The following is a 13,610-nucleotide window of genomic DNA, read 5'->3' on the forward strand; positions in this document are numbered from 1 at the left end:
TTCAAGGAGTTCATGTATTCATTGGGTGACATTAGGTGCTTTTCAGCATCCCTGACCTCTACCCACTAGATGCCAGAAGCACCCTTTCAGGTTATGACAACCAAAAATGTCTCCAGACATTGACAAATGTCCCTTTGGGGCCAAAATTGCCCCAAGTTAAGAAGTGCTACTCCAGGGGCACCTGGGTGGTTCAGTGGGTTAGAGTCTCTGCCTTCAGCTCGGGTCATGATCCCAGAGTCCTGGGATCGAGCCCCACATCGGGCTCTCTGCTCCACGGGAGCCTGCTTCTTCCTCTCTCTCTCTCTCTCTCTCTCTCACTCTCTGCCTACTTGTGATTTCTGTCTGTCAAATAAATAAATAAAAATCTTTAAAAAAAAATAGAAGTGCTATTCCAGATGACAGAATACATAGGTAACATTTATTTTCTTCTTTGTGCATTTCAGTATTTTCTAAATTTCTAAAATTAAATTTAAAATTAAAATTAAATTTTTACAATAGCATTTTTTTCCTGGATACATTTGTAATCCAAAAAAAAAAAAAAAATACTGTTGTAAAAAATCAATCCCACTATATAGAGAAGGAATGACAACTATTTTTATGAGACTAAACTGCAGTAGTGGAAATATGTATTACAAGCTTTAGAATATCCACTGTGATTTTTTTCCCATTAGAAATTACTTAGTAATAGCTTAACAGAAAAAAACATAGAGAAAAAAATTAGCAGAAATCTCTTCTACCTGTGTCAAGAACATCCGAGCAGTAACAGCAGAAAGAGGTGGATAAACCAGAATTGGTTTAGTTGTCTCCCCAATAGCATCACCAATAAGCTTCCCATTAGAAGAATAAGCAGCAATTGCAAAGACATATTTTTCATTGGTTTCTAAACCTTTCACTTCAAAAATGCTTTTATCATCAGCTGGTATCTGTTAATAAAAACATATTTCAAGTTTATGTATGGAAAACTGAAGGAATGTGACTTTCTAAAAATCTAATTAAATAATCCTTATATGTAAAAAGTAAATAAAATAAAATAACACCTTTGTATTTACTGTTATGATTTAAACTGAAATTAGAAAAATTCACTGAAATAATAACACTAGAAGAAGGTTAAAAAAAAAAACACTCAGTTGTCATTAAGGAGACTTTTGGTAAGATTTCCTGACATTTAGAGGTTTTTTTAATTTGACATACCGCTTCTCCTGAGTTTGGGAGATGATTATTGTTTAGCCTAACTTTTCCATAGCTCCCTTCTGCTTTGCAGCCCAAAATGCAGTACCAGGAGACCTGCCGAGGAGAGAGATGAACCCATCAACTCTAGTCTGTTTAACAAGGCATTCAGTTTCTTTTATCAAGATGTGGCACTTGCTCTGATGAGCACCGGGTGTTGCATGGAGGCACTGAATCACTACATTGTACACCTGAAACTAACATTACGCTGTATATTGACTAACTAGAATTTAAATAAAAACTTAAAAAAGAAAACAAACAAACAAAAAACTTAAAAAACAGAAAAGATGTGGCAAAAGAAATACTTTTCCAGGGTGCCTGGGTGGCTCAGTGGGTTAAGCCTCTGCCTTCCTCTCAGGTCATGATCTCAGGGTCCTGGGATCGAGTCCGCATGGGGCTCTCTGCTTGGTGGGAGCCTGCTTCCTCCTCTCTCTCTCTGCCTGCCTCTCTGCCTACTTGTGATCTCTCTCTCTCTGTCAAATAAATAAATAAAATCTTTAAAAAAAAAACTTTTCCAAATACAAATATAATTATTCAAGTTTTAAAACACAGAATCTAACTAATGATGTTACTATATGTTGGCTAATTGAATTTAAATAAAATAAATTAAAAAACATGGAATCTAACTTTACAAATACACTTAGATTTAATCTCACAAAAATAAAGACAAATATACAGCTCATTTACCTGGGACTACAAAGACAATTCTTCATTTTTGATTATTTTAACTACCATTAACTGAGCAGTTTCTACGTGCTATGTGTTGGTGGGAAATTTATATAGACTTTCTAATATTTGCAACATCCTTATGAAATGAGATTATTGCTTTACAGGAAATGGAGACACAGAAATGTTCAATAACTTGCCCAAGATCAGATAGTAGCATGATACTTGATAATTCTTAACTATAGAAACCAAAAGCAAAATGCAAATTCCACAGGAACAATCAAACTTATAACTTAATTAAATGGTTAGAAATGGTTCTTCTGCCCAAGATGTCAAAATAATGAAGATTCCTCATTGGAATGAACTGTCTCACTGTAAGGGAAAAGGGAGCAAGCTGATACCTAGAGAATAACATTATAAAGGAGCCATCTTGTCCTGAGGTTGGGGTTGAGTGGGTTGTCATCAGTCTCATTCTCTTTTTCCCCAGAGGCACCACCTACCAACATCTCAACACCTAAATGGTAAGGAAAACTGGAAAGAAGGGGAAAAGTAATTGTCTCTAAGAAGTGACTACCTCTTATAGCTTAGCTTAGCTATTTCTTTCTCCAAGTCAACAGAAAAATCCTAATGGTGTCTTGTCTGCACAACTAGTTCTCAACCCTGACTGTGCAGAGTCAACTTTTAAAATACAGGTTTTACAGAACCAACAATTTTTTAAAATTACATATACCCAAGCCTGCCTAGTCTCAGTAAATTAGAGTTTCTGGAACAGGTGTCCAAACCTTTGTGTCTATAAAGAAAATTGCTCAGGTAATTAAGGAGCTCTTGACAAAGGTAGAACCCCAGGGACACAAACACAGCACTGAAGGAACTCGAAAGCTGGAAGCCAAGAGGGGGAAAAAAATCAGATGAATTTCAGAAGAAATTTAAAAACTAACTTTCCATGCAAAAAGAGTAACATTTTACATAGAGGGGGGGAAAGGCAGAAAGATTGTACTATATGACTTAAATTATTATTTTCTCTAAGTTAATCTCCCTATATAAACCAGAATTTGAAGGGTAAAATTCTCTCTAAAAGCATTTTTAGAAGCAAGATTTATGCTTCTATTTTGTTCCACAAATGAAGACATCTTAGTTTGTGTAACTTATATAAGGAGCAATGTGTAATTAGAACCTACATAAGAGTAAAGACACCATGAACAAATCACTCCTAACTTTAGAAGTAAAAGTTTATTAATAACATCAGCATTTTCAACTATTAAAACAGATTTTAACAAAACAAATGCTTTAACAAGAGCTTCTGATAAAACAAAAGATGGCTGAACCCTCTAACCAGAAACTTATTTAAGCCCACAGCACCATCTAGTGCTGAGGAGTATGTAACAGAAGGTAATAATTTCCTGAAGCACACAACTCTACTAATAATGCATAATATATATAAACTTCATATAATGTGCTAAGTGACAGGTCCTACAACTATAAGTCAGATATGGAATACTTATATCTTCCTATTTCTAAGCATTATGATATAAGATAAACTAATCACTAATTTGAAATTTTTTGAAAAAAGGAAGGAAGTTAGGAGGGAGGGAAGAAGGGAGGGAGGAAAGAAGAGAGGAAGGAAGGAAGAAAAAAGGAAAGAAAGGAAGGAAGGAGATCTGGTAAATAAACTAAAACATTTGAATAAGAACAAAGAACTTGGTAAAGGCATCCAGTCTTTGTTCCATACTGAATTTCCAAAATCAACAAATTAGCATTCTTAACCAGATCCAAACAAATCTATAGTTGAACTTTAAAAATGCCAGCAATTGCAATAATGCATTTATGATAGCACAGTTTGGTATAAGATGAATGGGTATATTTCCCCAAATATAAAACATTATACAGGTGGTATTACTTCTCACTGATGTCCATATCCCATTAGTCTGAAGCTCCTCAAAGAATGGAATCAAGCTTTTGATTATTTTTTATCTCAATTACCTCACACAGAGATGGACAGATAAGAGATATTCAGTAATGTTCACTGGACAAAGCTTATGAAAAAAATCTAATAATGTGATCACACTCTATACCATCATTGTTTTAAGAAAACTTTACTACACATGTTTAATATAAGATATGCGGGGAGATCAACCAATATGCCAGGAATATTATCTATTATCTCATCTAATTTTCACAGTTAACATATTTTACAAATAAAAACAATACCACCACTACCTAAAAATCTATATTTAGATTTTCTAAAGTCTACTGCTAGTAAGTGGTGGAACTGGAATTTTAAACCTGTATCTGATTTTAAAGCCTGTGCCCTTTCCCCAATACCAAGTTGACAGAAGTTCAAGCAGATATCCTAAAGACAAAGATAAAACTTTTTTATACTATATCAAAGAGAATGTTATTGTTCAACCAAAAGAGGAAATTTAATATTTAAAATATGAATCAGGCGGAACACTTGTGAGGACACTGAATCTCAAGTTAGAGACACATTTAGGCCAAGTTCCGAGGCACTGGGGATGGAAAAAAGAGTTCATTCTTCAATAAATACATAAAGATTAATAACTTATAATATGGTTAGAATTGTCATTTGTTTACATTAGAAGAATCCCCATTTGCTTGGAAGAACTGTGGGAAGAACATCTAAATCTGCTATCTGCAAATTTCCTCACCTCCATCATTGGTTCTGAGAGTAACTTCTATGTTCTTCAAATGCCTTATTCCAGTTCATCTGAGACCTTCTCTATCTTGAACACACTAGGATGTCAGCATAGAACTATGCCATGGTGACCAAACTCTATAGTTGGGTATAGGAATACAGGAAAGCTATATAGACCATAAAGGAAAGTAGCACAAAGAGGGAAAGGTTGTGAAGAAACTAAGTATAGTTAAGACATTACAATATTAATCCCAATGTTCAGTACTTATTAATAATACTAATAAAGTCCTAAGAGCAAGAAAAGTATCAATCATGATAATCATAAAAGTACTTATGTTGCTTTGCCTGAAATAAAGATCATAAAATGGGCAAAATACCTTAACATCTGAAATAAATGGAGCAGGTTTCAATGTCACAGAACAGTAAGTTCGGGATAGCAGGATAGGTGGAGGAGGGATTCTGCTTTTCTTTCTTTTTGAACTTTCCACATAGTTTTGATATGAATATAGGGTATTTTGTTCTGCTTCAGTCTTCTCAATTAAAGAATATGCTTCCTATAATAAAGTGTGAACACAGAAAAATACATTTCAGGATTTGAACTGCATCTATATTTGTAGAATTCTGGTAATGTTAAACAACATTATCTTGCTATATGTAACCTTCTGAGCCTCAGTGTTACACATACTCAAGCATCAAATGATTTTATGAAAGTAAAAAATAGCTACTAAGACTAAGTAAAAAACAGCTATAAATTAAATAAGGTAATAGAGTCATATTTATACATCTAATATGTTCATCATCATTATAATATATTAATATTAGATATTTCATTTTCATATCAAACCCTCTGAATATTTACCATCATATTTCACTGTCCTTAAAAAATTCATAACATGATCATCTACATTTATACTAAAGAACTGTATACCTACCCTTAATGCAACTTGAAATGTGACTCTCAAGTAATAAGACTACTGGTATATGTGATTTGTGAAATGAATATTATTGAAAGTTTCTTATTATCAGCAACTAGAAATAGAAACACTTATTCTGTAAACCTAAAAGAAAGGCAATCTACATTTAAAAAGGTAACATACTGAAGGACAAAACACAAAACAAAAAACATAAAAGTCAGAAGATCTGACTACTACCAAAGAAAGTCTAAATATATCAGCAATAATAATGCATGTAAATGGGTTAAACTTGTCTTTTAAATTAAAAGGCAAAGACTCTTTAATTGAGCTCCACAGCAAAAATCCATAAAAAGATTAAAATTAAATGGGTAATAGAGAAAAAATAGCCTTTCCAACAGATGATACTAGAACAATTAGATGTCCACATGCAAAAGGAATAAAGTTGTACCTTTACATCACACTACATACAAATATTAACTAAAAATGAATTACAGACCTAAATGTAAGAGCTAAAATTAAAAAATTTTTAAAAGGAAACATACAAGTAAGTTTTCATAACTTTGGGTTAGGCAATGGTTTCTTAGCTATAACACCAGAAGGAAACACACACACACACATACACACACACACACATACACACACACACACACACACACATACACACACACACACACAAGTAGATAAACTGAACTTCATCAAAATTAATATTTCAAATGATATCATCAAGAAAGTAAAAAAGACAACCAATAGAATGAGAGAAAATATCTGCAAATCATGTATCTGATAAGGGACTTGTATTCAAAATCTATAAAGAACTGTTACAAGTCAATAATAAAGACAAATAACCCCATTAAAAAGGACAAAAGATTTGAAAAGACATTTCTCCAAAGAAGATATATAAATAGCCAATAAGTACAAAAAAGATGCATAACATCATTGGCCACTTAGGGATGAAAATACAAAATCAGCAAGCTAATTCAAGAAGCAGAAAACATAAACACAGGATAATGATAGAATAAACTGAGAAAGATACCAAAAATTTCTTCCCACAACATTAGAACTAACTGATCTCATTTTTTAAAAATTTCGAATCTAAAAAACCTGATAATTCCTATGTCATTTAAAAATTTTCTAATTATGAAGAGAATGTCTCAAAAATGTTATAAATTATTGTAAGAAAACTTGAAAAATGACTGCACATAAAAACAAAGAGCACTCTTCTTACAAATATAAATGCAAAAATTCTAAATAAAATACTAACACATTAAATCTAGTAATATATTAAAGGAATAACATACTGTAATTATATGCTCTCTCTCCCAAGAATGCATGTATAATTTAATATTATGAAGTCTACAAATACAATTTAATTTTTCTATAAATCAAATAAGGAAAAATATGATTATAGTTTCAATTGAACTTAATCTTTAACAGTCATTACTAATTTTTTTTAAAAAGAAGTAAAAACAGAAGTCAAAAAAATCTTAAGACAAATGAAAATGGGAATACAACATACCAAACTCTATGGGATACAGCAAAAGCAATCCTAAGAAGGAAGTTTATAGTGCAAATGCTTACATTAAGAAAAAAGATAGATCTGGGGTGCCTGGGTGGCATAGTCAGTTAAGTGTTCGATTCTTGGTTTCTGCTCCAGTTGCGAGATTGAGCCCTTCCTCAAGCTCTGTGCTCAGCATGGAGTCTGCTTAAGATTCTCTCCCTCTGCTCTTCCCCTCACCCTGCTCTCTCTCTCTCTTTCAAATAAAAATAAATATTAAAAAAAAAGAAAGATCTGAAATAAACAATCTAACTTAACATTGTAAGGGAACTAGAAAAGGAACAAAAAATTAAGCCCAAAATTAGTAGAAGGAAGGAAATAACACAAATCAGAAGGTAAATAAATGAAATAGAGACCAGAAAGATAATAGAAAGGATGAACTAAAATAAGAGCTGGGTTTTTGAAAAGATAAAACTAACAAATTTTTAGCTAGACTAAGAGAAAAAGAGAAGAGACTCATATTAATAAAATCAGAAATGAAAGAGGAGACCTTACAATTGATACCACTGAAATACAAGAAATCAGAAGAGACTACTATGAACACTAGACACTAACAAATTGGACCTAGAAGAAATTGATAAATAACTAGATACATACAATTTACCAAAACTGAATCATGGAGAAATAGCAAATATGAACAAGCTAATAACAAGTAAGGAGATGAATCAGTAATCAAAAAACCTCCCAACAGGGCACCTGGGCGGCTCAGTGGGTTAAGCCTCTGCCTTTGGCTCAGGTCATGATCTCAGGGCCCTGGGATCAAGTCCTAAATAAGGCTCCCTGCTCAGCAGGCTCCCTGAGCAGGGAGCCTGCTTCCCCCATCTCTCTGTCTGCCTTGCTGCCTACTTGTGATCTCTCTCTCTCAAATAAATAAACAAAATCTTAATTTAAAAAACCTCCCAATAAAGATAAGACCAGAATCAGATGATTTCACTGGCGAATTCTAACAAAAATTTTAAAAATTCATGCCAATCACTATCAAACTCTTCTAAAAAAAAAATTAGAGAGAAAGGGACACTTCCAAATTGATTTAAGGGGCCAGCATGACCCTGATACCAAAGCCAGGCAAGACACTACAAGAAAAGAAAACTGAATATCTTTGATGACTACAGATGCAAAAATCGTCAACAAAATTAGAGCAAACCACATGCAAAAGTACATTAAAAGAATCACACACCATGATGAAGCATGATTATTTTGGGATGCAAGGACGGCTCAACATAAATGTGATACAAATTAATAAATGTGATACACCACCTTCCCAAGATGAAGGATAAAAATAATATGATCATTTCAATAGATTCAGAAAAAGAACAAAATTCAACATCCTTTTATGATTAAAAAAAAAAAAGACTCCACAAACTGGATATAGAAGGAACAGACCTCAAAATAATAAAGATCTTATATGACAAACCTAATGCTGCATCATACTCAATGATAAAGGTTAAAAGCATTCCCACTAAGATCAGGAATAAGACAAGAGTGCCCACTCTTAACCACTCTTATTCAACATGGTACCAGACATCTTAGCCAAAGCAATCAGAAAAAGGTATCTAAATAAAAAAGAAAAAAGAAAATTGTCTCTTTTTACAGATGACATGATCGTATATACAGAAAACTGTAAAGATTCTACCAAAACATTGTCAGAACCAATAAACAAATCCAGTAAATTTGCAGGATCCAAAATCGATATATAAAAATCAGTTGTATTTCTATACGCTAACAACAAACTAGCCCCCCAAAATTAAGAAAATAATCCTATTTTAATAGTATCAAAAATAAGAAAACAGAATAAATTTAACCAAGGAGGTAATCTGTGCACTGAAAACTATAAAACATTTACGAAAAAAAGAAACTGAAGACAAAAATAAATGGAAAAATAACCCATATTCATGGATAGAAAGAATTAATATTGTTGAAATATCTCTACAACCCAAAACGGACCTATAAATTTGATGCAAGCTCTACCAAAATTTTGATAGCATTTTTCACATGAATAGAAAAAGCAACCCTAAAAATTTGTATAGAATGATAAAAGATCCAAATATCTAAAACAGACTTGAACAAGAAGAGCAACACTGGAGACATCACTTCATGATCTCAAACAAAGCTTTAGTAATCAAATAGTATTGGAAAAGAAAGGAAGGAAGGAAGGAAGGAAGGAAGGAAGGAAGGAAGGAAGAAAGAGAGAGAGAGAGAAGAAAAGAAAGAAGACTGAAGGGGGGGAGGGAAAAAGGGAGGGAGGAAAGAAGGAAAGAAGGGAAGAAAGAAAGAAAGAAAGATCAATGGAATAGAACAGAGAGCTCAAAAATATGGTCAACTAATTTTTGACAAAGTCACCAAGAATATACAAGGAGGACATGATAGTCTCTTCAATAAATGGTGTTGGGAAAAGTGGATATCCATATTCAAAAGAATGAAATCAGACCCTTATCTTACTGTACATAAAAATTAACTCAAAATGCATTAGAGACTTAAACATAAGACCTGAAACCATAAAACCCAGAGGAAGAAAAGCATAAAGGAAAACTCTTTAACACTGGTTTGAGTGACGATTTTTTGGATCTTACAGCAGAAGTACAGGAACAAAAACAAAAATAAATAAGCCAAAAACTTCTGCACAGCATAGGAAGCAACCAACAAAATGAAAAGGCAATCTATGGAATTGGAGAAAATATCTGTAAACCATACTTTCAATAAAAGCTTGATATCCGAAATATACAAGTAAGTCTTATCTCAATAGCAATCCAACAACCAAATGATTTAAATATGGGCAAAAAACCTAAATAGAAATTTTTCTTTAAAAAAAAAAAAAAGACATTCAAATGGCCAACAGGTACATGAAAAGATGGTCAATATCACTAATCATTAAGGAAATGCAAATCCCAACCACATGAAATATCACATGACATCTGTTAGGATGCTGTTATCAAAAAAACAAATGATAACAAATGTTGGTGAGGATGTAGAGAAAAGAGAATACTTGTACAATGTTAGTAAGGATGCGAACTGGTACAACAATACAATAAACAGTACAGAGGTTCCTCAAAAAACTAAAAATAGAACTACCATATGATCCAGCAATCCCACTTCTGGGTATTTATCCAAAGGAAATGAAATCATTATCTCAAAGAGATATCTGCTCTCCTATGTTCATTGCACCATTATTCACAATAGCCAAGATACGAAAACAATCTGTCTACTGATAGATGAATAAATAATGTGCCACATGTATACAATGGAATGTTATTCAGCCTTAGAAAAGAAGGAAACCCTGCCATCTAAGGAAACCCTTAGAAAAGAAGGAAACAACATGTATGACCTTGAGGACATTATGTTAAGTAAAATGAGCCAGATGGAGAAAGAGAAATAGTGTATGGTATCATGTATATGTGTAATCTAAAAAAAATAAAAGTAAAATTCATAGAAAGAGAAAGTAGAATGATGAGTGCCAGGGGCAAGCAGTTGGGAAGGGGAATAGGGAGATCTGCACAAACTTCCAATTATAAAGTTCGAAAGGTCTATTGTACAGTATGGTGACTACACTTAATAATAGCATACTTGAAATTTCCTAAGAAACAAATCTTAAGTGTTCTCACTTAAAACAAACAAACAAACAAACAAACAACAAAAAAAAAAAAACAGCTTGGAGGAGCAAGATGGCAGAGGAGTAGGAAACTGAAATATCATTAGGTTCCAGGAGTTCAGCTAGATAGTTATCAAACCATTCTGAACACCTACAAACTCAACAGAAGAGAAGAAGAGCAGTAATTCTAGGAACAGAAAATCAACCACTTTCCTGAAGGTAGAACGTGTGGAGAAGTAAATCCAAAGCAGTGGGAAGATGGGGGGGGGGGGGTGCGGTGAGGGGGGAATGACTGGCTCCCAGCAAGCGAGAGAGCAATGGAGCACAAGATCAGAACTTTTAGAAGTCTGCTCCACTGAGGGACATTGCTCCAGAGGCTAAGCAGGGGTGGAGCCCTCGTGGGGACTGTGTGGTCTCAGTACCCGCAGGGTCACAAAAAGACCAGGAATACCTGAGTGTGACAGAGCTCCCAGGTATCGGAGCAGAGAAGCTGGCTACAGAGACAGAGCTGAGCAGTAGACTGTCAGCTAGGGATTACCTTAAACTGTGATCCAAGGCAGAGTTGGGCCACTGCTCTTCAAGCAGAGACCCCACAAGTGGCAGATCTGGAGAGACTCCCTCCCTCCTCCAGGAGGAGTGGCACGGGAGTGCACAGCAGGAATCAGCTGGGTTTGGAGACTCCAAAAGGGGCCGCAGGCCTGAGATAGAAATGCTTGGTCACAGGCTAGGTGAACTCAGAGTGCGGTGGGAGATCAGAGAGAGAGGAGGGATTGACTGCGTTTCTCTGAGGGTGCACTGAGGAGTAGGGCCCTGAGTTCTTAGCTCCTATGGGGCCAGAGATGGGGAGACCGCCATTTTCATTTCTGTCCTCCAAAGCTGTACGGAAAGTGTTCAGGGAGCAAAAGCTCCTGAGAGCAAACCCAAGCAGATAACTTAGCCTGGTCCCTGACAAGGGTGGTGCAATTCTGCCTTGGGCAAAGACATTTGAGAATCACTGCAACAAGCTCCTACCCCCAGAAGATCAGCGAGAACATCCAGCCAAGACCAAGTTCATCAATGAGTGAAACTACGGACCTCCAGAGCTAGGGGAAAGCAACACATAGAATTCATGGCTTTTTTCTCATGATCCTTTAGTCTTTCAAAATTAAATTTTTTTAATTTTTTTCCTATTCTGTGTTTTAATTGTTCCTCTTATTTTAATGTTTTTTAACTATTTTATCTTATCAATACCTTTTTTTAAATCTTTTTTTAAATTTTCATTATTATACTCATATTTTATCTCTTCATTGTATTTAACCTTATTTTTTGTATACATACAAGTTTTTTTTTCCTTAGAATTTTGGGATATAATTTCTTCTAACAGATTATAAAGTATACCCTAAATCTAATGCATGGCTTTGTTCTACTCTCCAGCCTGATCACATTCTTTCCTCTTTTTTTTTTCCTTTTTTCAACCAACTTCTTATCAATCTCTGTTCTAGAATCTTTTTAAATTTTCATCTTTACCGTCATATTCCATCCCTTCAATGTGTTTACCCTTATTTTTGTATATATATAAGTTTTTCTTCCTTTAAAATTTTGGGAGGTAGTTTCTTCTAACAGACCAAAATGCACCAAACATCAAGTGTGTGGTTCTCTTCTATTTGCCAGTCTAATATATATTTTTTTATTTTTTCTTTTTTGCTTTTTTACCCCCTTTCTCTCCCCCCCCCCCCCCCCGGTTTCAGGTCTCTTCTGGTTTGGTTAGTGTCTATTTTTCTGGGGTCGTTGCTACCTTTTTAGTATTTTGTTTTCTCATTCATTTATTCATAGATAGATAGAATGACAAGGCAGAAAAACTCACCACGAAAAAAAAAGCAATTGGCACTACAAACAGCTATGGTCCTAATCAATACAGACATCAGTAATATGTCAGAACAAGAGTTCAGAATGACGATTATCAAGTTGCTAGCTGGGCTTGAAAAAAGCATGAATGATATAGAGAAACTCTTTCTGTAGAAATAAAATCCCTTTCTGGAGAAATAAAAGAAATAAAAATAACCAAGTTGAAATCAAAAGAGCTATTAATGAGGTCCAATAAAAAATGGAGGCTCTTACTGCTAGGATAAGAGAGAATTAGTGATACAGAAGACCAAATGGTGGAGAATAAAGAAGCTGAGCAGAAGAGAGACAAACTACTAGATAATGAGGGGAGAATTTGAGAGATCAGTGCTACCATAAGATGAAACAATATTAGAATAATTGGGATCCCAGAAGAAGAAGAAAGGGTGGGGCAGAGGATATATTGGAGCAAATTATAGTAGAAAATTTCCCTAATATGGTAAAGGGAACAAGCATCAAAATCCAGGAGGCAAAGAGAACCCCACTCAAAATCAATAAAAATAGATCCACACCCCATGATCTAATAGTAAAACTTACAAGTCTTAGTGATAAAGAAAAAAACCCTGAAAGCAGCTCGGGACAGGAGAATTATAACATACAAAGGTAGAAGTATTAGATTGGCAGCAGAACTATCCACAGAGACCTGGCAGGCCAGAAAGGACTGGCATGATATATTCAGAGCACTAAATTAGGAAAAAATATGCAGCCAAGTATATTATATCCAGCTAGGCTACCACTGAAAATAGATAGAGAAATAAAAAGCTTCCAGGAAAACAAAAACTAAAAGAATTTATAAACACCAAACCAGCCCTATAGGAAATATTGAAAGGGGTCCTCTAAGCAAACAGAGAGCCTAAAAGTAACAGAACAGAAAGGAACGGAGATAATACACAATTAACAGTCACCTTACAGGCAATACAATGGCACTAAATTCATATCTTTCAATAGTTACCCTGAATGTAAGTGGGCAAAATGTCCCAATTAAAACACACAAGGTTTCAGAATGGATTAAAAAAAAAAACTCACCAATATGCTGTCTAGAAGAAACTCATTTTAGAGCCAAAGACACCTCCAGATTTAAAGTGAGGGGGTGGAAAACTATTTACCATGCTAATGCACATCAAAAGA

The 13,610-nt window shown here is 34.4% G+C and overlaps 1 protein-coding gene across 1 annotated transcript in view; it reads right to left on the reverse strand.

The window, feature by feature from the left end:
- Nucleotides 1–13,610, reverse strand: part of CFAP54 (cilia and flagella associated protein 54) — a 309,373-nt gene that overhangs the window by 201,448 nt on the left and 94,315 nt on the right. Inside the window, exons 20-22 of the mRNA XM_046012575.1 lie at nucleotides 4,924–5,100; nucleotides 1,192–1,284; nucleotides 738–923 (exon numbers count right to left, since the gene is read on the reverse strand). Of these exons, the coding sequence (XP_045868531.1) occupies nucleotides 738–923; nucleotides 1,192–1,284; nucleotides 4,924–5,100 (456 nt within the window). The remainder of the gene's footprint in view (nucleotides 1–737; nucleotides 924–1,191; nucleotides 1,285–4,923; nucleotides 5,101–13,610) is intronic.

The sequence above is a fragment of the Meles meles genome, chromosome 7, assembly GCF_922984935.1.
Source record: "Meles meles chromosome 7, mMelMel3.1 paternal haplotype, whole genome shotgun sequence".
NCBI classification, from domain to species: Eukaryota; Metazoa; Chordata; class Mammalia; order Carnivora; family Mustelidae; genus Meles; species Meles meles.